This window comes from Babylonia areolata, chromosome 21 (assembly GCF_041734735.1).
Source record: "Babylonia areolata isolate BAREFJ2019XMU chromosome 21, ASM4173473v1, whole genome shotgun sequence".
NCBI classification, from domain to species: domain Eukaryota; kingdom Metazoa; phylum Mollusca; class Gastropoda; order Neogastropoda; family Buccinidae; genus Babylonia; species Babylonia areolata.
In genome coordinates, this window is record NC_134896.1 from 2,746,264 (window position 1) to 2,773,660 (window position 27,397).

At 43.5% G+C, this 27,397-nt stretch overlaps 2 protein-coding genes across 4 annotated transcripts in view; one reads left to right on the forward strand and one right to left on the reverse strand.

Moving 5' to 3' along the window:
* LOC143296140 (vacuolar protein sorting-associated protein 54-like) overlaps window positions 1-6,339 on the reverse strand; it is a 56,752-nt gene extending 50,413 nt beyond the window's left edge. For all 3 annotated transcript variants that reach the window (XM_076607936.1, XM_076607937.1, XM_076607935.1), the window contains exons 1-5: window positions 5,951-6,339; window positions 4,201-4,505; window positions 3,445-3,544; window positions 1,878-1,909; window positions 1,390-1,536 (exon numbers count right to left, since the gene is read on the reverse strand). In XM_076607936.1, the coding sequence (XP_076464051.1) occupies window positions 1,390-1,536; window positions 1,878-1,909; window positions 3,445-3,544; window positions 4,201-4,505; window positions 5,951-6,203 (837 nt within the window). In that variant the 5' untranslated portion in view covers window positions 6,204-6,339. The remainder of the gene's footprint in view (window positions 1-1,389; window positions 1,537-1,877; window positions 1,910-3,444; window positions 3,545-4,200; window positions 4,506-5,950) is intronic.
* An 8,130-nt stretch (window positions 6,340-14,469) lies between these two features.
* Window positions 14,470-27,129, forward strand: LOC143295854 (WD repeat-containing protein 20-like). The gene is made up of 4 exons (XM_076607506.1): window positions 14,470-14,719; window positions 15,579-15,761; window positions 20,835-22,175; window positions 25,453-27,129. Exons 1-4 carry the CDS (start codon window positions 14,471-14,473, stop codon window positions 25,471-25,473), a joined length of 1,794 nt encoding a protein of 597 aa, XP_076463621.1. The 5' UTR covers window position 14,470; the 3' UTR covers window positions 25,474-27,129.
* The last annotated feature ends 268 nt before the right edge of the window (window positions 27,130-27,397 follow it).

Sequence of the window (27,397 nt, forward strand, 5' to 3'; positions counted from 1 at the left end):
CACCTTCCTCCTTCCTTACATACAGTACTTTACCTCCCTCCTCCCTCCTTCCTTACATACAATACTTCACCTTCCTCCTTCCTTACATACAATACTTCACCTCCCTCCTTCCTTACATACAGTACTTCACCTTCCTCCCTCCTTCCTTACATACAATACTTCACCTCCCTCCTTCCTCCTTCCTTACATACAATACTTCACCTCCCTCCCTCCTTCCTTACATACAATACTTCACCTCCCTCCCTCCTTTCTTACATACAATACTTCACCTCCCTCCTTCCCCCTTCCTTTCATACAATACTTCACCTCCCTCCTTTCTTACATACAATACTTCACCTCCCTCCTTCCCCCTTCCTTTCATATAATACTTCACCTCCCTCCTTTCTTACATGCAATACTTCACCCCCCTCCTTCCTCCTTCCTTACATACAATACTTCACCTCCCTCCTTCCTTACAATACTTCACCTCCCTCCTTCCTCCTTCCTTACATACAATACTTCACCTCCCTCCTTCCTTACATACAATACTTCACCTCCCTCCTTCCTTACATACAATACTTCACCTCCCTCCTTCCCCCTTCCTTACATATAATACTTCACCTCCATCCTTCCTTACATACAATACTTCACCTCCCTCCTTCCTTACTTCACCTCCCTCCTTCCTTACATACAATACTTCACCTCCCTCCTTCCTTACATACAATACTTCACCTCCCTCCTTCCTTACATACAATACTTCACCTCCCTCCTTCCTTACATACAATACTTCACCTCCCTCCTTCCTTACATACAATACTTCACCTCCCTCCTTCCTTACATACAATACTTCACCTCCATCCTTCCTTACATACAATACTTCACCTCCCTCCTTCCCCCTTCCTTACATACAATACTTCACCTCCCTCCTTCCTTACATACAATACTTCACCTCCCTCCTTCCTTACTTCACCTCCCTCCCTCCTCATTCCTTACATACAATACTTCACCTCCGTCCTTTCACAACAAAACACCACACAATGCATCACAAAACAACACAATGCCATGCAATGCAATGCAATGCAACACAACATAACACATCACAGCACAGCACAACGCAACACAAAGCAGCACAGCACAACACAATGCAATACAAACCAACGCGACGCAGCACAACACAGCACAGCACAGCACAGCGCAACGGAATGCAACACAACACAGCACAGCGCAACACAATACAACCAACGCAATGCAACACAGCACAGCACAACACAATACAACCAACGCAATGCAACACAGCACAGCACAACACAATACAACCAACGCAATGCAACGCAGCACAGCACAACACAAAACAACCAACACAATGCAACGCAGCACAACACAGCACAGCACAACATGGTGTGCCCTCACCTTCTCCTGCAGCAGCTTGGAGGACTGTCTGGAGGGGGGCTGGGTGGAGGAGGAGGGCTGAGTCTTGCCGCTCTCGATCTGTGTCCAGGGGAACACCGTGTTGAAGATGTCTGGGTTCTCCAGGCTGAAGTGGGTCGACATGAACAGCTGTCCACAACAACAACGGTATTTACCTTGGTTCTTTCTACAAGGACCGGAGCCCAAGACACCAAGAGAGTGTGAACTTCTTGTGTGTGTATATATAAAGAAAAGTGAAGGAAAGACAGTGAGGTAGAAGTACTGTGCAAAGACAGTGCAAACCAACTGATCATGAACACAATGTTGATCTGTAAATATTCACAGAGAAGTGAAAATGTCATTTTAGATGATGCTCGGGGCAAACTGACTTACATGTAAAGGGCTAAGGGTGGACACACACACGCCACACACACACACACACGACACACGCACGCACACACACACACACACACACACACATTAAGTTTTACCTTTATCTGATCCAGTTCTGCTCTGTGTTGCTCTGAAATCAATGATAAGGAGAGTACATTTTTTTAACAAAAGATCATATACTTTTATAATATAATGGACAAGCTGATTTTCCAAAGGTTACAGTCAGAATAACCAGGCACATGTTTAATGTGGCAACAGCAGATTGAAAATACTTGAACATACTCAGATACTGTGAATGTTACATTAAATACTTTATTGATACTAAGACTATTACTTCTACTGACAATAACAATAATGACAATAATCATAAGAAATAATAATCACACACACACACACACACACACACACACACACACACACAAACACACTACTACTACTACTACCACTACTACTGATAACAATAATGATAATAATTATCTCACACACACACACACACACACACACACAGAGAAAAACAAAGTGCATACATACAAGCTTTCCAACAAAGCCATTTAGGTCTGTAATGTGATGCACACACATTGTGCTCAACAATCAATCATACATCCAAATGAGAGCAGAGGTGTGTGTGTGTGTGTGCGTGTGTGTGTGTGTGTGTGTGTGTGTGTATGTGTGTGTGTGTGTGTGTGTGTGTGTGTGTGTGTGTGCACAGCTGCAGCTGACACCACCCACCCCCACTACCTTCACCACACCCATAATGATACATCACACAGCTACAGGTTTTCTCTTGTGGATAGTGACTAAATGGTCATATTGTGGAAATCTTTTTCGTGGAAATAAGTCTGTGTTCTGAGAAGGTTCCTGCATATACACACTTGTGTACACACACTCACACAGACACACAAATACAAATACACTCACAGAGCTCCCAATAAAAAACACAAAAGTGCATCAGATGCATAAGAATCCCTTTTTGTTCATCCTGTGTGTGACTTTCATTCTAAAATTTCATCTTGCAGGTTCAGGGGAACATGCTGATGCTGTGGTCCACTGTGACCTCCCCACCACCTTCATGCCCAGCTCACACACACACACACACACAAGCAAACACATGCACATACTCACACACATGCACACACAAACATACACACATAACCCCCACCCCAACACAACACACACAAAGTCACACAAACACATGCATACACACATACACACACATAGACACACACATGCACAACCCCCAGCTCCACAAAGCACACCACATCACACACACACACACACACACATGCAGACACTATGTATTCTGTGTGCAACTATATCATTATACTATAGGGGCTATGTTCTCACATGTGTCCATATGTGAATGCCTTAATCTGAATGAACACTATGTGTATACATTAATTTGAATGAACAATATTGATATATGTGTATGCATTAATTTGAATGATCAATATGTATGCATTAATGTGAACAAGCACAAATGCACATACAAGAGACTGCATCCTCCATCAACAATACAAACTGCAATGTCAGAAGAAAAGTCACTACCATAATAAACGTGCGTGTGTGTGTGTGTGTGTGTGTGTGTGAAAGAGAGACAGACAGACAGACAGAGACAAAGAGAAAGAGAGAGCCCAAGAGAGGACAAGAGATCTACAAACTGCTGACCAATCTGTTTCAGATGCTGACTGGCAGAGGCAGTGGCGTCCACTGCAGCATTTTTCTGCTGGTTTATTCTCTCCTTCTGACGAACATGCTTTCTGTAACGCTGGAGAAAAACAAACAAAAAACAAACATTAGTTATTAATATCATATATATTATATATATATATATATATATACACAAAAAGGAAAAAAACAACAACACATCACATATTCCAAATTTTTTGGAACAATCACGCTCTGGGGGACGGTAGCTGATCTTCGCCGGACGTCCAGTTTGTGGCATCCCTCGGACTTCGACCCTGACTGCGTAGCTGTCTAACGCAAAAGAAAGGAACGATCACGTTCCTTCCTCAAGCAATAAGTTGTTTACATGTTACCAGGGTCACTCTTACGCAGCTATTATGATGCAAGCACACCATGACGTACATGCTGTGAGGCAAATTAGCCAATACACAGATAGATAGATAGATGTACATTAGAAAAAATCCTTTGCCATTTCTAATGTTTTTTGTCCTGTCGCTGGAGGGAATTCCCACAGATGATACAATTAAAACTGGGGGTCTACCGGCTGTTTCATAAAAGGCCATAAAAAAATCAACCAGTGAACAATTGCATCAGTTTGTTCATTTATGACGTTTTAGTAATGAAACTGCTGATCAAAGATAACAGAACGGACACAAAACAAACATACACACAAATGCCTGTGGGCACACCTTTCTATAACTTTATCTTTTCTTGATTCTATAAGTACTGACGTACCAGCGCCACCCTCCGCATGTATTTTTCAAAGTGCTCTGGCTCGACATCGGGAATGAAAGGGGAAGGCAGCACCTCTCCCTTCTCAAAGTTCTGGCCCCACGTCTTGGTGAAGAAGTCGGTCTCGCGGCGAACCAGGCGTGGGTCGTTCAGCAGGGCTGGGAGGTTAACAGAGGCGTTGTGAATGGTCCACTTGTACTGGTCCTGCACAATGTTGGGGTCCGTGTTGGCCGACACCCCACCAGCCTTGTCCAGCGACCTCCCATCCTGACTCAACTCACACACCCTCGTCTTCTTCCTGGCTCCTCCTGATTCAAAAATGATTGCAACACAGAAGAAAAACAAGTGACACATGCAAACATACATAAATACATACATACAGTATATGTATACCTAAAGTATATGTATACATACACAAAATAAATATGTACGTATATATGTATACATGCGTAATTTGCAAAAGATTGCATGATTGATATGGTTATATATACAGGCCTCTATGAATTTCTTGCCTGCTATCGTTTTCCATTCTTGCCTTGAGTGCTGTATGTATGCAACTGCCAGTCACCACTTTTAGACAATAATTCATCCATAAAATTATCAACTATCTTTAGAAAGTTTGATGAATAAGTCAGCTTGAAAATGAAGCATCAAACTTGACCAAAATTTCTACCAGTATATGTTATGAAACAATGAAGGACTGTTTCAAAGGTTTAAAGCTTGCCTTGTCCCCCCCCATCCTACTACTAGTTGCAGTACCAGGATACAAGTGTTTGGCATGTAAAATACATACGTATGTTATACTTTTCTTTTGTTGATACAAGTGTTTGGCATGTAAAATATATACGTATGTTATACTTTTCTTTTGTTAACGCTTAGTGACCTTGTCTGATGTCAGTGAACTTCAGACCAAATGTTGAACTTGAAGGAATGCCAGAATATGACATATGGAGAAAGACTAAAGTATCTAAATTTGCACTCTCTGAAGAGATGGAGGATTAGGAGAGATTTGATAAAGACTTACAAAATTATTAACAACATTGAGGACATTGATACTAACAAATTTTTCACTCTTCGCCAATCAAGCATAACAAGAAAATCTGAAGGAAAAATATTTGTTCAACCATTTTTTACTGACAAAAGAAAATATAACTTTTCTATTCATGTTGTTAACATGTGGAACTAAAAAGATACTAACAGTTTTAAGAACTTTCTGGACTGCGATCCAAAATTTGGTAATATGTTTTACGAATTTGACAAATGATTGCTTCAATATATCTAAGATGAAGCATGCAATGCAAACCAAAATGATACAAATACAAAGAGGGGACGTTTATTGGCCACAAGTCCTAACGTAAAAATGCCAGTCCCTACTCCTACTACTACTTAATATTAAGGCATGTAACTCTTGGGAATCTTCTGTTAGTCTCAATGTTTAAAGACATATATGAAATATGTGATACATGTCTTTTTGTTAACTTATTTGGGTGATCTGTGTGAACTTTGGAACTGTCACCTCTGGTATGTTTGTTCCTGATCAAGTTCAACATTGATAAAACATGAATGCTTTCTGATCACCAAGTAAAGGTCACCCCTGATACAGGACTGGCTGCTGAACACATACAACGAAAACTGTATTGCACACCAATGTCCTGATACAGCTTTTAAAATATAATAAAAAGATACAATGTACCGGCACATTACCAAACGGCACTCGATCTATTGTTTATTGTAAAGGTTGAAGATTCAGTACCTGTGTCACAATAAATATGGTCTTTGGAGACGTGATCGTCATAATCTCTGTCGCTAACACCTTCAAGCGGCAGAGATGGACACACGCCGTTCATTCCGTATCGACAAACGAATGATCCTCCCTCTTTAGAACAGTGAAAGTCACGCAGATGCTGAGCGAACTCGCGCGGCGTCTTGAAGCCAGCACCACTTCGACAAACAACACATGTCTTCCAAGGGCTAATCACTGGCCTTGTGTCTACCAGACTTGACATGTTATATTCAGATCAACACTTGGATCCAAGAACACCCCACAGAATTCGTTCCCAACACAGCAACTAAGCAGAACGCGTTCGCAGAAAAAGAATGCCTGTTGATTAGCAGACGGCACCAGCAGCTGTCGCCATTTTCATTTACTCTATATCACGTGTTTTCCGGTTACGTGGCAGGTCAAGGTCAAACATTTACCTGTGAATCAACATAAAAAAAATCAATATTTGTGACTTTATGCGGGGAAAGTGTGTGCCTTCAATATCAATAATGAAACGTACATGTATACGTCCTTATCAGAATCAGCATCAATAATTCTGATTGTTACTTATGCACATGTGTACAACATTGTTAATTGTCTGAAGTATTGCTGCAGGTGCCAAAAAGAAAAATATTGGAAAAAAATCACACCATTATTTTGATTCTTTTGCCCCATTATTAAATGGACTTAACGTGTTGAAAGCAACACAGTCAATAATTCTGGCATAAAAAATAAACAATTCAGCTAGATTATAAACACACCAGAGTGCAACTTATTTAAATAACTTTTATGAACCCCATCCATACATGGATCAAAAACTTCCTGACCTAGCGCAAAATGAGAGTGATCCTGGAGGGAGAGCAATCTGAGTAAACAGAGGTGATATCAGGTGTTCCCCAAGGTACAGTACTGGGTCCTTTACTCTTCCTGTGCTACATAAACAACCTGCTACAATCCACAAAATCAACAGTACGCCTTTTCGCGGTTGACTGCCTCCTGTACCGAGAAATCCACTCCTTCCAAGACCATATCACTCTACAGAAAGACCTTGATAGTCTGGAAGTATGGGCAAAAGACAGGGGGATGTGATTCAATGCAGAAATGCTACATTCTATCCAGCAAAGGAAAATCTCCATACTTCTACAGACTAAATGGGGTCATACTACAAGTTCAACAAAACCCAGTATCTGGGAGTACAGAGCTCAAACGACCTGAAATGGACTGGCCACATTACAGACATCTGCAAAAGAGCCAGCTGCTCACTCAGCTTTCTCAGACGTAACCTGAGGAATTGCCCCCCAGGCCCAGGAAGCCGTCGAATGGCATATATTTCACTTGTCCGTTCAACGCTGGAGCAACAGTCTGGGACCCCCACCTCAAAAAGGGCATTAAATGGCTTGAGAGAGTCCAACATCAGGCCGCCAGATTCATTACGAGGGACTACAGATCAAGGGATCCAGGCTGCATGATGCAAATGCTACAAAGTCTTGACACCTGCAAGCAAGACCAGTAGAAGATCCAAGCCTACATCTTATAAAGACTATGATATAGACAATATAGTAGAAAGAACTTTCAACAACAGCAAGGGCTATGTCATTCCATTCAGTTCTGCAGGACAGACCAGCTAAAGAACTCATTCTTTGTGAAAAACAATAGCAGAATGGAATCAGCTGGAGGAAGGAGTTGTCACGGAGTGCAGGGACGACCACAGCATTCAAGGCGGCCATCAAAAGACACCTGCCAGCTACTGTTTCCCATCAATAACGGTAGCAATAGTAGTTTGTTTGTTTTTGTTTTTGTTTTTTTTTTGTTTTGTTTTTTGTTGTTGTTGTTTTGTCTTTTTTTGTTTTTGCATGCGCTCTCTCAAGTTCCGTTGCGACGATGGCCATGTTGGCCTCTGCGACGTATGCAGATCCTGATCCAGATCCTGAATCAGGTCTCTGTTGTCAATAAATGGTAATACTCTTTTCGTGAATAAATCTATTCCCTGATCAGTATTATAATCTAAATATTTTTAAAACGAGTATAAACTACCACAGAAAAAAGAACATACTGAAAAACATTACACACCAACTAAAATTTAGTAATTGTTTTTTGAAATGATTCAGTTTCAAGGAGGCTGTGAAGCATGCTGGCTGATCCACATATGCTGCACCACATCTGTTGTTTAAAAGAAAAGTTTTTTTTTTTTTTTTTAAAGGAGCAAATGTCTGACCTTGACATAAACCCAATGTGCTGATGAGGCCTTAACAGACAGAACACTACATGCAGAAAGAGTTCTTTCCTTTCCATGCCTCTACAAAATGAAGTGATTTGTAAAGCACTAAGAGTGATCACTGATTTTGCCAAATACATAATCATTGATTTCTTCATGTAGTTGGTGTGCCAGTACTATCATAAAGCTGATAAATTCACGCCAGGTATATGTACACACACACACACACACAGAGTCATGCCTTTGCACATCGCCTTGCTCAGTCCTGCTCCCGGCACTCCGCCCCGGCTGTGCCCCCAACTCCCCTGCCCCTCAGCCCTCTACCCTTCCCCTCCATCCTACCCCTGTGTGTGTGTGTGTGTGTGTGTGTGTGTGCTCAAGTTGTTTTAGTCTATGACTGATCCACTGCATGGGGAGTGTTGTCAGTTTGGATTTTTAAAATTCAACTCTATGTGAGTCACAGTGTTATCGCCTTTTAATGGCGTGCCTGATCACTGAGAGTAGTGCGTCTTAATGCGAGCCTGTGAAGTACACAAATTAATTTTGTAACCTCCTCCAACCCAGTAACTCGGGTTGGGAGTTTACTCAGAGGAACAGCATTCTGAAACGATCGTTTTGGGAACAGGGTCAAGGAAGGCAAGAGTCGTCTCCCTTCCCTAGAGAAAAAGGAAAGCCTCTGTTTTTGATTTTTTTGTGTGTTTTTTAGTGAACGAATGACATTTAGGACTATTTGCCGAGGTGACACCCTCCAAAAGCAGTAGAGTTAGTTTTAATAAATAAACAGAGAAAGAAAAAAGGAAAGAAAAAAAAGAGTTATTGCTACTGGATTTTTTAGGGTCCGTGATGTTGGAAAACAGTCAAGTTTTTTGACAGCGTGTCCGGATACGGCCGACCCATGGTATCGAGCCCGCGGGGAAAAAAAAAAGCGCAAGTTGATCAGAGTTTGCGCTCATTTCATTGCGTGACAAAGAAAAGAACGGGTTGTGTTTCTAAACCAGGGGCACAGATTCCGCCCCACCCCCACCCCCACCCCCCCTCACGCCCCGTTTTTTCTAGTCCATTTTTCTCTATACCATATAGTACCTCTGTTGCTGATTTGAGGTGTTACTGTCTGTGACCCAAAAAAACTGGTATCCTCTTATTTGGATTGTGTGGAAACACTGGAAAGTGTTTTTTTGTGGTTTAATGTTGTTTGGATTGGGTTTGTTGGTGTTGTTTATCCCCGGTGCGGGATCTGTGAGGTTGTCATCGAGTTAAAAGAATGCAGACTAAAGTTTGAGTGATTGTTTTCATATAAAGTTGTGACTTGACTTACTGACTTATTCCTCTTGATTCCTTGGGGAACATAGGGCCGCAACAACACTCCTCCAACGCACCCGGCTCTGGCTGGTCTTCTTCAGTTCAGCCCACGTCATTCTGGCCGCCCTTGTCTCTGCCTCAATGCTTCTCCGCCAGGTCTGCTTCGGACGGCCAACTTTCCTTTTCCCCTGTGGGTTCCAATCAAGAGCCTGTCTTGTGATGTTTGTTGCAGGCTTGCGTAGTGTATGGCCTATCCATCCCCATTTCCGTTTCTTGATTTCCGTCTCCAGTGGGGCCTGTTTTGTCATGTTCCAAAGTTCTTCATTGGAGACAACCTCTGGCCATCTGATGTTCAGGATGTTTCTTAGACATCTGTTGGTGAATGTCTGAAGCTTGTGGGTGCTGGTCTTTGTCACTCTCCACGTCTCTGAGCCATAGAGTAGAACCGACTTCACGTTGGTGTTAAAAATCCGGATCTTGTTGCGGATTGAGAGGGCTGTCGATCTCCAGATTGGTCGAAGGGTGTTGAAGGCGTGTCTTGCTTTGTTGATACGGCTCTTGATGTCTTCGTCCGTCCCCCCGTCTTTGCTGACAACACTGCCTAAGTAGACAAACTTGTCAACCTCCTTGATGTTCTCTTGGTGTAGTTGCACTGGATCTTGCTTCTTGTTGTTGACCCTCATGACCTCTGTTTTCCCAATGTTGATTTGGAGTCCAGTCTTCTCAGCTTCTTCTGCCACACGACATAGTTTCTCCTGTGCATCTTGCTGCCTGTGGGAGAGAAGACTTATGTCATCTGCGAAGTCTAGGTCCTCCAGCTGTTTAGTGAAAGTCCACTGGATGCCTGTCCTCCGATCTGCTGTAGACTGCCTCATGACCCAGTCAACCACCATCAGGAAAATGGTCGGTGAGAGCAAACAACCCTGACGGACGCCGGTTTGCACACTGAAAGGTTCCGTCAGTTTCCCGTCGTGGATCACTTGACAGGTGGCGTCTTCGTACATTTGCTGGATGATGCTTACAAACTTTGGTGGAAATCCATAGTGGTACATCAGTCTCCAGATGACATCTCGGTCGACACTGTCAAAAGCTTTTTGAAAGTCGACAAAGACTGTGTACAGGGGGGTCTGCCACTCCAGGGACTGCTCGATGATGATGCGCATGGTTGCGATGTGATCCGTGCACGAGCGATCTTGTCGGAAGCCTGCTTGTTCGTCCCGAAGTGTCTTGTCCAAAGCGTTCTTCAGTCTCTCAAGAATGATTCTGCTCAGTACCTTGCCCGGAATAGACAACAGCATGATTCCCCGCCAGCTGTTGCAGGATGAAAGGTCCCCTTTCTTTGGCAGCTTTACAAGATGTCCTCTTTTCCAGTCTTTTGGCACTCGCTCCTGTTCCCAGATCTTGCAAAGGAGAGGGTGCAGCATCTCAGTTGAAGTCTGGATGTCGGCCTTCAGAGCTTCAGGTGGAATTCCATCTGGGCCGGCTGCCTTTCCTGACTTGAGGGACTTGATGGCCTTGACGATCTCGGTCTTGCTGGGAGGGTTGGTGTTGATGTCGAGGAGCTTGGTAGGTGGCGGGATGTCTGGTGGGGCGGGTGGTGCTGGTCGGTTGAGCGTTTCTTTGAAATGCTCCGCCCATCTTGTTCTCTGTTGTTCTTCGCCAAGGATGGTGTTTCCGTCTTTGTCCTTGACGGGCCGGCTTGGGTTGCTGTTTTTCCCGGAGAGTGTCCTGGTGATCTCATACAGGCGCTTCATGTTCCGCTGACCTGCTGCACTCTCAGCTTCTGCTGTCAGTTCCTCGATGTAGGTTCTTTTATCTTTTCTCGCACTTCGCTTTACTTGTCGGTTCGCCTCCCAGTACTGTGCTTGTAGCTCATGTCTCTCGGCTTGATCTTGTGTGCAGTTGATCTGGTCTTTCAAATGCTTCCTCTCAGTGATGAGTGTCCAGGTGTCTGTTGATAGCCACTCTTTGTGCTTCCTCGTTTTCTTGCCCAGGACTGTTTTGCAAGTTGTTGTCCAGGTCTCTCGAAGGCTGTGCCAGTGTTCTTCTATTGAGTCCTCTGGGAGTTGGGAAAGCACACTGAACTTGTTCCTCAATTCAATCTTGAACTCTTCTGCTTTGAGTTTCTCCTTCAAGCTGTGCACGTTGTACTTGTGCGATGGTCTTGCGGCCTGGTCGTTGTGGGCCTTCAGCTTGGTTTTGAGTGCTGCCACAACCAGGTGGTGATCCGATGCTGCGTCTGCGCCGCGCTTTACCCTGACGTCGTGCAGGCTTCGTCTCCACTTACGACCGATGGTGATGTGGTCGATCTGGTTCTCGGTCTTGCCGTCAGGGGAAACCCACGTGGTCTTATGGATGGTCTTGTGGGGAAACAAGGTGCCTCCAATGACCAGGTCATTGAAGGTGCAGAACTCCATGAAAAGTTCTCCATTCTCATTCTGTACTCCAGTGCCGTGTCTGCCCATGATGAGCTCTCTGTTTGTGTTGTCGGCGCCTACCTTGGCATTCAGGTCTCCCATGAGGATCTTCATATCTCTTTTGGGTGTCTTGTCTATGACTGCTTGGACTTGTTGGTAAAAATCATCCTTCTCTTTGATGATTGCCACGTTGGTAGGGGCGTAGCACTGAATGATGGTAACTTTCCTGCCCTTTGAATTGAAGCGTGCCGTGAGGATCCTTGGTGACATAGGCTCCCAGGACAGCAGTGCTCGTGTTGCTTCGGGTGTCATCAGCAACGCTACTCCGTGGGTGTGGGGTTGGCCTTCTTCCTGTCCAGAGTGGATGATGGTGTCTCCACTTACTAGTTGCGTTCTTCCTGATCCTGTCCATCTTGTCTCACATAGGCCTAGAATCTTCAAGTTGTACCTTTGCATCTCACGACAGACTTGAGCTGTTTTGCCTGTCTCGTATAGGGTTCTGATGTTCCAGGTCCCTATCCTGGTTTTGGCCTTGGTCGTCAGAAGAGTTGTCGGCGCACTGGCTTCCCAAGGGCTTTCACCAGCTCGCGTCATGGGCTCTACCAGAGAGTACCCCTCCTGGACCAAGCAGTTCTCAGAGTTTGTTGTTGCAGTTTCTGTAACAGTCTTCTTTTTACAGAACCGGGTTGTTAGCCTAATTCAAACCCCCAACCTGGAGGACCAGTGGGTACTATTCGTCTGGTCTCTACCCTTTGACCTGTCTGACTTGGGTGGCCCTACCAGGAGACGAATCTCCCGCCAGCATAGCTCTCAGGGTTATTGAGACACGCAAGCCCCCCAACCACGGCAAGGTTGCACCCACTGGGAGGATATAAAGTTGTAGAACCAAAGAATATCTAAAGAGACCAAATTAATATGTGTTTGCAAAAGGATTAACCAATTAACTCGGCAATGAAATGGGCGTCCTTCCATTGTTAAACTGCTTTCATTAAACAGACCCCCTTGTCAGTCATTCTGGCTCAGCCCACTGGTGCACTTTGACTGCACTCAATGAAGAACGTCATTGCCGGTAAGAACAACGTATGGCTTTTGTAAATGTGTTCCTTGTGGTTCTTATCATTACCACACAAACAACCCCTACGTCAGGCAGCTGGTAATAATAATGAAAACAATGAATATACTTCAGTATACTGCACACTGTCCAGAAATCTGCTCTAGGTGCTTTACGAAACACTTTTGTTACCGATAACATTTTGACATCTATCAATGCCGGCGGTTACTTACACAGTCCAAAATGTGACTAACAATCTAAACACACACACACACACACACACACACACACACACACACACACACACACTGTATTCATACATTTTAACTGATGATCCATTTGTACGGCAGCAGCTGTCCTCGGCCAAACATACACACACATAGGCACGCACAATTTCCAAATGGATGAATAAAGTTATATTGTATTGTATTATAACACACACACATGCATACACACACTGACGCGTCCGCGCGCGATTTCTGAAACATACAAACGCCGCCACACTGAAATGTACATCAGTTCAATCATACACATGCATGTGTATGTGTACACATACATATGTATACACACCTAGTCAAGCACACCACACGCAAAGAAGTGGACCTGCCACAAACGAAATTAGTGCTGAGGGAAGAGTTGATAGTCGAGTTTTGCGAGACCAGAATTGCGGAAAGAGGCGAGCGGGAGTCAGACTACTACGACTCACGGGGGTCAGTTATCAGCCGGGAGCTTGTTCCACGTATTTGGCTATTGAAAAGAAAACAACCTATGTTTGTAGGTCTTATTTCTGATTTGAGGCATCAAGTCGAGTGTCAGAGGAAGAACGGAGCTGGCGAGATGGAGAATAGATATGGAAGAGTTCAGAAATATATTACTAGCTTCCGAGTTTGGGCCAGCTGAGATCCGTTGACTGCAGAAAAACGTCAGAGTGGATAGCTTATAGTCTATTCGATCAGAAACGGGCAACCAGTGGAAAGACTGAAGGAGAGGAGAAACATGGTCAAATTTTGAAGCTCTGCAAATGAGTCTGGTATTCTGAATTCGTTGAAGTCTGGCCGTGTATAACAGATACTATTTGGGAAGGCCGCCCAAAACAGAATAGCAGTAATCCAATCTTGAGAGAACCAAAGCGTATGTAAGTGTTTTGGTTGCATCAGTTCAGTGAAAGTGGCAGAAAGAACTGATTCTACGCAGTTCCAGTTTCAACTTTACTGGTATTCGAAATGTGCTGTTGGGAAGAAAGAGACTGCATGGTCGTGGTTGTGGTGTGTGTGCGCAAAGATGAATCAAAATACAAAAACATCCGTGCAGTGAAGATATTGCTACATTGTTCACATGTGTGGGGAACGACCCGTTAGATTTAAGTTACAGACTTGACTACATTGCACTTGTAATCGTTTCCTCCACCACGAACGTGTTTTGTTTGTGTATCTCCACGTGAGAAACACAAACAGGAAATACAAGTTTGAGCATGCGTACGTTGACAAATATCCGGGCACTTCATATCAGAAGTTCGGCAATATTTCAAGATGGCGGCGCAGAGTGAGGGTGGGGGTAAAGATGACATAAAAACTCACTTTGGCACCCGCGAAGGACTGTATAAATTAATGCCTCTGTCGGAATATTCAAAACCAACAAGAGTAGCATATAATGGACAGGCCAACCCGCCTGTCAAGGTTTCTTTCGTGAATGTTGACGATGGTTCCTCCTCTCCAGACAGACTATGCTTCAATGTTGGCAGGGAACTCTACGTGTATGTTTACAAGGGTGTTCGGAAGGTAATCCCATTTTTGTGCATATTGTGAATGATAACACACTGATACGAGTGACATCATAGAATAACTTGCACATGATATAAGTAGTATTTACGGGTGGTTTGTGCCTATTGAATCCTTGAGGTGATCATAAAAAACATGGTTGATGGTGTGGAATGCAGTCGGTGATGTCAGAAATTGCAGTGGTTTATTATAGCTATGTTGGTTTAATATTTCTCAAAACAGAATATAAGTAATTAGTACTTGAAGCACGGCCACAAACAAATTTTGTTTGTGTTTCAACACCACTTGTTCGGCTGTTGTTTGCCTACACACACACACACACAGTTGTGTTTGTTTATTTGTCCTTGTATATTTTCATGTTGTTGTTTGTTCCACCCCATTTAGAAGTAACTTTTATTACCAAACACAATTTTGGTTCTTTAAAGTATGTATGATTAAGGCACTTGGATACATAGCAAGTGTAAATTATACAGAAAATGAAATTGGTGAATGTGCATAATATGAACTAGCCGTCAAGTAGTAGGCCTTCACTGTGCTTTTCAAGAGGCTTCCTTTTGTGGATGTCGTAGAGTGAATATTAATTGGGTATTAGTAAAAATGCAGCAGTATTAATGAGGAGGTAGTCTGGTGCAGTGAAGTTCATCAACAAACTTTAACACATGTATTCTGCTGTATACTATATTATAGTTATTGTGTAGCATATATATGTCGGTCTGTGCACATGTCTTTATTTCTGCTGTTACCAGTTGTTCTTGAGATGCTTGCACATGACATAACTGTTCTAGGCCTGTTTTTATTGCAGAATATCTAACTTCCTGTAGACCAAACCAATTGAAATTTGAATGTTTGTAATTTGCAGGCTGCTGACCTAACCAAACCTGTTGACAAACGTATCTACAAGGGGACATTACCAACATGTCATGACTTCAATGCAGCAACAGTCTCCCCAGACAGTGTTCTGTTGCTTGTTGGGTTTACAGCAGGACAGGTGCAGCTCATCGATCCCATCAAAAAAGAAATCTGCAAACTCTACAATGAAGAGGTGAGTCTGGTCAATATTACAGGAACAGAGTGATGTAGATTATAAAGAGTGCGCGCGCGCGCGCGCGTGTGTGTGTGTGTGTGCGTTTAAGCACATGTGTGGTGTGTGTGTCCTTTAAACTAATAAATGGTTGTATTTTTTCTGTGAATATAGGACTTGATATTCTCTTGGTTTGCTTAAAGTTACCTTTTTCTGGATATATCTAAAAGGCCTGTGTGGCACATGAAACACTGACATCTCAGTATGTGTATCACTGGTGAATACCACCACCCATTCACAAAATAGCTAAAACTGAAAGCTACAGAGCAATGAGAAGGACTGAAAGAGAGTGTAAGCTGTTGATGAAACTGAAAGGTGTGGTTTTGAAATGAATTCCTGGGTAGTAACGGTTCTGCAATGACAAGCTTATCTCATGCACTTTTCTACATGGTAAAAAATTGCTCTTTGATAAAATTGATTTTAAATAACTACTTAATAAGTCTGACAGCTGTTTGCTTTCACTAACACTTTATTTGCAAAGATTTAAGCAGTGACAAAAAGGGTCTTCCGTGTGTCTGAAACATAATGAAAAAGATGGTGGATAATAAACAAATGATGCATGGCGAACTGGATGTAATGTGATGAATGATAGTGATGTAAGTATGTCTGGATGTAATGTGATAAATGATAGTGATATAAGTAGGTCAATAGAGTTGTAATCTTCTGTGCCCTTCCCAAGTCTTTGGAGGGAAGCGAGGAAGACTGATAATATGTAGTGTAATGAGGGGAATGGTTAAATGAAATGGAATAGTTAGTGTATGAGAAAGTTAGTTAACATTGATGGTGTGACAATCAAGGAGCAATGTGTCAGTTGTGTGTCAGGCTTTTGTGCCAGTCTGGTGACGGATGTGGTGATTGCCGGGTGGAGGATCAGCTGGATCAGGCAGGGGCCACTCTTGGAGGTCAGGGGCGTTGTGTGGTCTTAAGGCTTGAAGGGCTCTCAGGGTACAACCATTGGTGGCATGCCCTGAGGTAGGTGACGTGGTGAAGGTGGGGGAAGTTGGCATGGCTCTGGGGTTAGGTGGTGGATACAGGTTCCCGGTCGTGGTGGTCTTGGGGGTAGGCAGTGGACACAGGTTCCCAGTCATGGTGGTCTTGGTTTTGGATAGTGAAGGTTGGGTAGGCCGGAGGTGACGGTGGTGTAGCTGCAGGAGGAGCTGTTGAACTGGGTTGAGAAGGCTGTGTCATCGTTGGTGTTGGCATCAGAAATTGGCATCAGAAACGCAGGTGGTCCAGGGGCCATGAGTAGCGGTGCACGGGGAACAATCGGTAGGTACTTCCGGAGGAATTTTCTGTTGTGCAGCATGACTCGTCCTGAGCCATCCACTCTTACCACATACGGATCAAACTGGCGTACTTCTACCATGACATCAGTTTTATCCCATTTGGTAGGATTAGGTCCAGCTTGGTTCTGGATTCTCCGACAGTCAGGGGTGGAAATGGGCATGTGTATTCTGATAACCGTTCTGCAGCACCCATGTGGCAGTTATGCATGGCTCCTTCATGAGAAGTCAGAGTCTCATGCCAAGTGGAGTGTGGCTGGTACTTGCCAGGATGGATGGAAATAAAGTCTCATGTTGGGTGGCCAAAGATGCACATGGCTGGGGACAAGTGTGTGTCCCGGTCAGGGATATTTCTGTACTGTAGCATTGTGCGCTGGAAACTGTCAGTGTTGAGGGAGCCATTGGCGTCAGTGTTGTCTGTAATGAGGCGCTTAACTGTCTTGACAGTATTGAAGTGATTCTGTGGTGCACTTCCCAGTTGTGGAGGAAGATGACCGTTTGGCAAGTGGTAAACTCTGGTCCTCCATCCAATGTCAGCTGATGCCATACGTCACAAAGATGCGGCATAGGGCGACAATAAGTCCCGCTGCACGATTCGATGCTTCCTCCACAATAGGCCAGTTACTGTATCTGTCCACAGCCATGAGGTAGTGGTGGCCGTGGTACTGAAAGTAATCGGCAACCAGGCTTTGGAATGGGTAGGAAGGAGTCATTGGAGGCGTGGGGGCTGCGCTTGGCTGTGAAGGTGCCATTTGGTTGCAGGCTGAGCAGCTTTCCCGCATCTCAGTGATGTCTGATGGTTGCTAGGAAAGAATGCGGCAGAGATGGGTGCATGAGCGGCTCAGTTGGATGGGTTGTGGCGGCAACATTGTCTGGGAGGTCCGGTGGTGTGGGTTGTCTGACAGGGTGGCATGAGACGGCGTCAGCTGCTTCATGGAAAGTGCCTGGTACATAACAATGCTGAAGTTAAACCGTAGGGTTTTTTCTTTCAGGTTGCACAATCGAGGGTTCGGAATGTTGTTCAGGCAGCAGTCACCAAATACTTTCAGGAGAGGTTTGTGGTCAGCTGCGACAAAGAGATTGATGCAGCCAAGGGTGATGTGGCGTGCTTTGTCCAACCCATTGGCAACTGCCAGTGCTTTGCCCTCCGCTGGTGCGTAGCGAGATTCTGCCGCTGAAGTGAAGCGGCTCCCAACCAGGGTGATTTTCCAGCCAGACTTGCAGCAAAAGGGGCGGGACGGGGAGCATGTGCAATGTTTTTGGAACAGCCAGAAACCAATGCCATCTTTGCTCGTCAGTGGCAAGGCAGGTCAGCTTGGTGTTGTGATCTCAACATCTCTTTGGATCTCGTCGATGATGAGTGATTTGGATTCCTCAGAGTCTGTTCAGCTGGTCTGTCCATACAAACTGGGTGCCTGGCTTGAGAAGTTTCTGGAATGGCAACATTCGTTCGGCAGAAGCGAAGACATTGGAGACTTGGTTGATCAGACCGAACCAGCTGCGGATGTCAGTGATGTTCTTAGGGGTGGGAAAGTCATGGATTGCCTCAAGATAGCGGGCACAGGGTCGCACTGTGGTAGGGTTGATCTCAAACCCAGTGAATTTTACGGTAGTTTGGGCAAAGTCAAACTTTGTGGGATTCAGAATGATGCCGTTGGAACTGCAGACGTTGAGCCATTGGACGGCCTGAAAGAATGCTTCCTTGATGCTGTTCGACCACATTAAGGTGTCATCGATGCACTTCGTTTTCTGGGGGATGCTTGAGACAATATTGTTGAACTGTCGGCTGTAGCCGTCCCCTGAAGTGATGTATCCCTGTGGTGCTACGCAATAGCGGAAGCGGCCCCAGGGTGTGATGAAGGTGGTGAGGTGGTGGTCCCTCTCATCAAGGGCGATGCTGTGGTAGCCGTTCCAAGTTATCAAAGACAGTTTTTTGAGTGTGGAGTGATAGGGCACAGGCTTGGTGGAATGGGGATTGGGTGTGATGTGTCTCGCGGACCGCATTTCGTTTGAGGGACTGAAGATCGACAGTCCGTCGAGATTTTCCAGACTTCTTGAGGCATACCACCATCCTGTGTCACCAGGTGACAGGTGTACCAGTGGGAACAGGCTCAACAACTCGAACATCGTGGTTGAGACATGCTTTCACTTTCTCTTGCCAGTGAACTGGGACCGGTGTGGGCGTGTGGTGGGCGACTGGTTTAGCATCAGGGTCCACCATTAAGCGGATTGGTGAGCTGGACAGCTTGGGGAGTTGCTGATGTTCGCAGACGTTGAATGTGCTGGAGCTGTAGTATGTCTAGAGTTGTAGTCCTCTTGATTTTTATAATTATTTGAAGGCTATATTATTTACCAGCCATTTACTGCATATTTCTGATGGAATGATGCCATACATTTGATTGTAATGACAGCTAAAAAGAACATATTATTTGTAAACAATAAACCCTGATTTGTAAATTTTCTAAAAGTAAGACACAACGGGCACAGTAGCCGAGTGGTTAAAGCGTTCGACTTTCAGTCTGAGGGTCCCGGGTTTGAATCTTGGTAACATTGCCTGGTGGGTAAAGTTGGAGATTTTTCTGATCTCCCAGGCCAACAAATGTGCAGACCTGCTAGTGCTTGAACCCCTTTCATGTGTATACATACACAGAAGATGAAAACACGTACGTCATAGATTCTGTGATCCATGTCAGTGTTTGGTGGGTAATGGAAACAAGAACATACCCAGCATGCACACCCCCAGAAAACCTAGTATGGCTGCGTACATGGTGGGGTAAATAAGCAAAATGGTCATACACATTAAATGTTATATGTCTGTATGAGTGTATATGTGTACGTGCCAGACACCTGATTGAATGACAAAGGAAATGAATGATGAGCATCCAATGGCAGCCGTCAGTAGGCTTTAACCCAGGTAGGCAACCTGTTGTGCAAGTGACGCCAAGTTTATAAGGCGCTTAGACAAGTTAGAGCTTGGTCTCCGACTGAGGATAGGCGCTATGTAATGTGCCTATGTAATGTAATCCATACCATTCATTTATTCAGATTGTTAGGTTTTTTCTTGTTACTGATAAAGTTTGTCAGGAAACACAAGAGTATGTTCTATATTTGACTTGTGTGTGTAAACAAAGTGAACATGGAATCATACCCATGATACTGTTTTGGTTGTGTTTGTGTGTGTGTGTGTGTGTGTGTGTGTGTGTGTGTATGTGTGTGTGCAAGCATGGTAATGTCTAACATTATATTTGTAACAATGTTGTTTCTCATTTACCACAAGTGGCATTTTTTCAACTACTGCAAGTGCAGTTATATAGGAACCTCACTTGGCAGAATGAAAGCTGTGAATAAAACCTTTCCGTTCATCTCCTTTATGATTGTGATATGTAGTAGAGAGGGTGAGATGTCAGATGTATGGCCTCAAGATGATCAAGATGGCCACTAGGGCTCATTCTGTCAAGTTTTCTTGAACTTTGTACAGTGACTGGCCATTGTGCGAGCATAATAAGTTGAATTTTTTTAAGTCAGATGTCAGATTTGAGCATGACACTGATAAAAACAAATAACAAGGAACGTATTTTCAAGGAAACAAAATGGTACAATGGGGAAAATGTTTTCATCCAATTTTGAAAAATTAAAAAGAACGATGAACCATAGACTCAGCTTCAACAATCCCACCCCTGCCCCAAGGCATGTTTTTGTGTGTGACTTGTTTTGCGCAAATTGAAAATTTCTGTTTGCTTTTTGTTGCCAGAGACTTATAGACAAGACGAAGGTGACTTGCATCAAATGGATTCCTGGGTCTCATAACCAGTTCCTGGTATCCCATGGCAGTGGACAGATGTATGTGTACAATGAAGAACTGCCCTGTGGTCAGACACCCCCCAACTACCAGCCCTTCAAACAAGGGGAGGGCTTCTCCATCTTCACCTGCAAAACCAAGAGTACACGTAATCCTTTGTACCGCTGGGTCATTGGTACAGGGGCCATTAACGAGTTTGCCTTCTCTCCTTGCTCCCGGTACTTAGCAGTGGCAGGACAGGATGGACATTTGAGGGTGTTCAATTACAACTCGATGGAACTAGTTGGGACCATGAAGAGTTACTTTGGAGGCCTGCTGTGTGTGTGTTGGTCGCCTGATGGCAAATACATTGTGACGGGAGGGGAGGATGACCTGGTCACTGTGTGGTCTTTCCATGAGAAAAGGGTGGTTTGTCGCGGACATGGACACAAATCGTGGGTCAATGTGGTGTCATTTGACATCCATACATGTTTGGTCTGTGATGATGAAAACTGTGAGTTTATCTCCAAAGATTCAGTGGACACTTCCCCTTCTTTACACAACAACATTCCATTACAGGCCAATGCAAACCATGTCAGCAGTGGTGACAGTGTAGGAAGTTCTGGGGTGAAGAACCGGGAAAGTCAGTCAGATTGTGTGCAGCTGAACGGGTCACATGCAAACACCAATCACAACTCCACGTCAGACACCAGAACATCTACCACTGTACATTACACAACATATCGCTTTGGCTCAGTGGGGCAGGACACAGAGCTGTGTTTGTGGGAGTTGACGGAAGACATTGTACGGCAGCCATTGAACAAGACTCGCACATCCACCAGCCTTGGGTCGCACGCTTCAGGTGGGGCAGTGCCCCGATCCAACAGTCTGCCCAACAACTCCTCCAAGAGCAACTGTGTAGGTAATGATGTGGGGTTCCAGGCTGATGGCCCCACCCACTCAGTGCCCAACACTGTGGTAGGCACCACCACCAAGTTTGCCACACTGTCTGTCGCTGACCGCAAGGAGAGTCAGGACAAGAAAGAGCACAAGCGCAACTTTAGCTTGGCCAGTCGCAACAGTGACCGCATGGGGTTGCTGTCCAAGTCGAACCACATCAAACCCCTGGATGATTCCATGAAACTGTATGGGACCCCCGCCTGTCCCCGACTGGAAGAAGTGCCCATACTGGAAGCACTAGTGTGCAAGAAAGTGGCCCATGAAAGACTGACGTCTATAGTGTTCCGTGAGGAGTGCATTGTCACTGCCTGTCAGGAAGGACTTGTCTACACATGGGCACGGCCAGGTAGTATAGTAAGTATATGGTTATAAACTTCTCATCATTATGTGCGTTTGTTTGAGCACTGATTACATCTTTGTTCGTTTTTTTTTTTGTTTTTTGTTTTTTTAAATCTAACTATCAGTTACTACCTCAATTCAGTTTCTAATTCATATTATTTACTTGATAATTTGTCCTTTGTAGTATGCTCATGACATGGTCCAAAATCAGAAATGGTATTAAATGTTGAAATCTGACAGTTACTCAGATTATAACAAGCACTAACTGAAAATGAGCTCGTTTCTTTTGTTTTAGTTCAGGAATGAATAAACTTAAACTTGATAATGTATTTTTTTCATCAGACATCTTGATTTAGAGGAAATAGTTGGTTAAAACATATGAATGATTGCATGGATTTGCCACGATTTTTGTGTGACAAGTTGAAGGGGTAGTGATGAACGTCATGAAAAATACATTTCTGACACCTACTCGGTTGGAAATTCTCTCTGATTACGCATAACATGTTGTGTATTATAAGGCGCTGATCATGCTCACAGTTCGAAGAATATTGAGCTTCGATTTTCAGTGGAATAGTCCATAACTGTTTGTCAAGACTTTTTACCTATTTGTATCAATTCCACACACAGATATATATATATATATATATATATATATATATATATATATATATATATACATGTATGTATATATATATATATATATATATTTATACTTTTTGTATGAATGGCATATGAACAACTTGTGAAATGTTTCCCAAAATATTTTCCTGGTACATAATTGGTGGATGATACTTGATCGTTTGCAAGAAAATATTGAACTTTGGTGGATTTAACTTAGGTTGAAATATTTTATGGGTTTTTTTGTCATGAAAACTAGGTGACAAACAGATCTTTTTTTTTTTTTGGTGCCTTGTTACTGCATAAATCAGTTGAACTCATTTTCGTTTGGTTTTCCCACACCTTTCAGGACTTCTAAGTTCTTTTCCCTTTTTCAGTTTTTGGCAGTTTGTTTGCATGACATGCTCAAACTCAAATGCCCTTCTAAAAAGCGAAAGTACATTTTGTCATGGATGACTTTGCTGTTGTTATGAACACTAGAAGTATTGCCTCTGACGCGTTTTACTAGTATAGAAATGAGTGGTTATGACCGAACAGCATTCAATTGGATTGTTTGATTTAATCAGTTATTGTTGATCTCAAAATATGCAAAGGTGCTTTGTTTTCCCAATTCTAGCGACATTGTTATTTCCTAATTTTTAGACTTACTGCACTTAGAGGATTCCACTACTCAATCTTTCTAGTTGTCTTCAGTGATCTGTGTCAGAACTGTTCTCCCACCGCTTCATTATCTTTCTTGTTGTCTTCAGTTATCTGTGTCAGAACTGTTCTCCCACCACTCATTATCTTTCTACTTATAGTTGTCTTCAGTGATCTGTGTCAGAACTGTTCTCCCACCACTCCATTATCTTTCTAGTTGTCTTCAGTGATCTGTGTCAGAACTGTTCTCCCACTACTCCATTATCTTTCTAGTTGTCTTCAGTGATCTGTGTCAGAACTGTTCTCCCACTACTCCATTATCTTTCTAGTTGTCTTCAGTGATCTGTGTCAGAACTGTTCTACCACTACTCCATTATCTTTCTAGTTGTCTTCAGTGATCTGTGTCAGAACTGTTCACCCACCACTCCATTATCTTTCTAGTTGTCTTCAGTGATCTGTGTCAGAACTGTTCTCCCACTACTCCATTATCTTTCTAGTTGTCTTCAGTGATCTGTGTCAGAACTGTTCACCCACCACTCCATTATCTTTCTACTTTATCTTCAGTGATCTGTGTCAGAACCGTTCAACCACCGCTCAGTTTATCTTTCTACTTTATCTTCAGTGATCTGTGTCAGAACTGTTCTCCCACCACTCCATTATCTTTCTACTTTATCTTCAGTGATCTGTGTCAAAACTGTTCTCCCACTACTCCATTATCTTTCTACTTTATCTTTAGTGATCTGTGTCCGAACCGTTCTCCAGTTGTCTTCAGTGATCTGTGTCAGAACTGTTCTCCCACCACTCCATTATATTTTTACTTTATCTTCTGTGATCTGTCACTCTGTGTCAGAACTGTTCTCCCACCACTCCATTATTATATCTTTTTACTTTATCTTCAGTGATCTGTGTCAGAACTGTTCTCCCACTACCCCATTATCTTTCTACTTTATCTTCAGTGATCTGTGTCCGAACAGTTCTCCCACCACCCCATTATCTTTTTACTTTATCTTCAGTGATCTGTGTCAGAACTGTTCTCCCACTACTCCATTATCTTTCTACTTTATCTTCAGTGATCTGTGTCCGAACCGTTCTCCAGTTGTCTTCAGTGATATGTGTCAGAACTGTTCTCCCACCACTCCATTATCTTTCTACTTCTAGTTGTCTTCAGTTACGCTGCTGGTCAGGCATCTGCTTGGCAGATGTGGTGTAGCGTATGGATTTGTCCGAACGCAGTGACGCCTCCTTGAGCTACTGAAACTGAAACTGTCTTCAGTGATCTGTGTCGGAACTGTTCTCCCACCACTCCATTATCTTTTTACTTTATCTTCAGTGATCTGTGTCAGAACTGTTCTCCCACAACTCCATTATCTTTCTACTTTATCTTCAGTGATCTGTGTCAGAACTGTTCTCCCACCACTCCATTATCTTTCTACTTTATCCTCAGTGATCTGTGTCAGAACTGTTCTCCAAACACTCCATTACCTTTCTAGTTGTCTTCAGTGATCTGTGTCAGAACTGTTCTCCCACCACTCCATTATCTTTCTAGTTGTCTTCAGTGATCTGTGTCAGAACTGTTCTCCCACCACTCCATTATCTTTCTAGTTGTCTTCAGTGATCTGTGTCAGAACTGTTCACCCACCACTCCATTATCTTTCTAGTTGTCTTCAGTGATCTGTGTCAGAACTGTTCTCCCACCACTCCATTATCTTTCTACTTTATCTTAGTGATCTGTGTCAGAACTGTTCTCCCACCACTCCATTATCTTTCTACTTTATCTTAGTGATCTGTGTCAGAACTGTTCTCCCACCACTCCATTATCTTCAGTGATTTTTTTTTCAGAATTGCTCACCTATTGATGAATGAATACGTACATGATATATGATATCCCTGGCACTGAAGGGGTTAACAATGTCTATGATTTTAACTGTATTTTATTACTTTATGTATTGTATTTGGTTTTTTGATTGTTTCTACTCTACTGTATAATTAATGTAACTGTAAGTGTAATAAGTATGATCCTATGTCTGTTTTGCAGGTGCACGATGGCATTGACTGAAGGAGTTTGTGAAGATGCCATGTATCTTATCTTGTGATGGAGCATGATATCAGGGGCCATTGGCACAGTCTCAAGCAGAGTTGTGACAACTTGTACTTTTTTCTTTCTTCTTTGGTCTGTCTTCTGGCCTGTCCACTGTGTAGTAACTTTGGGAAAGCAGTGAAAGTGATGAGAGCAACACCTTCAACATAACTTTGCTGGACAGCGTAATGGAAGCAGCAGGACTATCTTCAACAGCACAGCCTGACAGTCATCTTGTACACCTCCCTAGCAGGCTTTCCATTGCTGCTTGAGAAACTGTCAGCACCCTGTGAATTCTGTGATGGGACAGGGCTGTGCAGTGCTGGACGATTTGTATGCAGCTGGTTGTGTGGACTTTTGAGTGTGTGTTTTATGTCCAGGCCAGACAGTGGAGGTGTAAGTCTGGAGGGTTTTTTTGGAGAGTCCTTAGTTTGATACAACAGCTGAAGAGACCATGCAGGTGAGCCTCCACAGGTACACTACATGTTCATTATTGGGACAAGTTCTTTCTGCAGTGATGAATGCAGTGGGGCGGGCTCTGTCTGCAAACTGCCTCTTCTGCTGTGTTGATTAGGACCCTTCACATAGAGAGTAGTGAAAAATAAGCTAAGGAAAATACTTGTTGAATTAAACTTTAAAGACTAGTGGTGGTACATCATACTGTGGCCACAAAGGGTTTCATTTAATTTTTTTTATTTTTTTATAATTATTATTATTATTTTTTATAATCCTGTCAGTGCCCCCTTTGTAAAATTTTTCACACAAAAAAACCAAGATGTTTATAAATTACAGCATAGCTTCTTCATGGTAATTGATCTTGAAGTGTAATTTAACAGTTACTGGCAGAAAATCATTAACAACAGAGACCTTGGTTAAACTTAAAAATCAAACAAAATATAAAAATAAGAAAAGAAAAATTTGTTCCTGTTTTGATTGCTTCACTAAAACTGCTTTTTTCTTTTTTAATTAAGGGAATGCCAGTCTTGATTGAAAATGCTGATTGAGTAAAGTGAAATGAAGACACTTTGAAAGGCCTTTTTTTTTTTCTTTTTTTTTTTAAGAGAGAAGATGAAGGGGGTTTAAGGTTGTGACATTTCTGTTGTTTGGTTTGAAATTTTGGAAGAAATAGATCTATAGCTTAGTGGTATTAAACAGGGACTGAGTGGTGTTGACTGGTAGAGATGGAATGTTGGCCTTGTTGCTGCCCTTTGTTGTGTGTCAGTGATAAGGGTTTGTAAAGGACCACTATCATGTGGACCCACATTGAGAGTTGGTAGTCAATATTTGGAATGAGTACAAGTAAAATTAATGATGACTTGCACCAGACTTAGTATGTATCACAAGGGATATGCAATATGGGTTGGTATGTTTGGTGTTGTGTCATTGGTGGTTCTGTTTGGTGCGAGTTGGCCAGCTGACTGCAGTTTGAAGAGAACTGTCACTGGTGGTGACAAAATCCGCCCTCTCTCTTTCCACACTCTTCCCCTTTTCCTTCACACTAAAGGTCAGGACACTTTTGTCTTCACTTCTCTTCTTTTTCTGCCCACAGTGTCCTGTGCAAAGGGGAAAGGGGCAGAAAAAGAAGAGAAGTGAAGACAAAGAGACAAGTGGGGGAAGGTGGGGGGAGAAGTGAAGACAAAGAGACATGTGGGGGGAGGGGGGAGAAGTGAAGACGAAGAGATGGGGGGGGGTGTGGGGGGGGGGGGAGAAGTGAAAACAAAGAGACAGGTGGGGGGAGGGGGGAGAAGTGAAGACGAAGAGATGGGGGGGGGGGGGGGGGGGGAGAAGTGAAAACAAAGAGACACGTGTGGGGGGAGGGGGGAGAAGTGAAGACAAAGAGATGTGTGGGGGGAGAAGTGAAAACAAAGAGACACGTGTGGGGGTGGGTGGGAGAAGTGATGAC

Excerpts from the sequence above, each read along its gene's own strand:
- LOC143295854 (XM_076607506.1), top strand. The coding sequence starts at position 14,471 with ATGGCGGCGCAGAGTGAGGGTGGGGGTAAAGATGACATAAAAACTCAC. Across the intron at positions 15,762-20,834 it reads GCAAACTCTACAATGAAGAG|AGACTTATAGACAAGACGAA; the intron begins GTGAGTCTGGTC and ends TTTTGTTGCCAG. Across the intron at positions 22,176-25,452 it reads GGGCACGGCCAGGTAGTATA|GTGCACGATGGCATTGACTG; the intron begins GTAAGTATATGG and ends TCTGTTTTGCAG.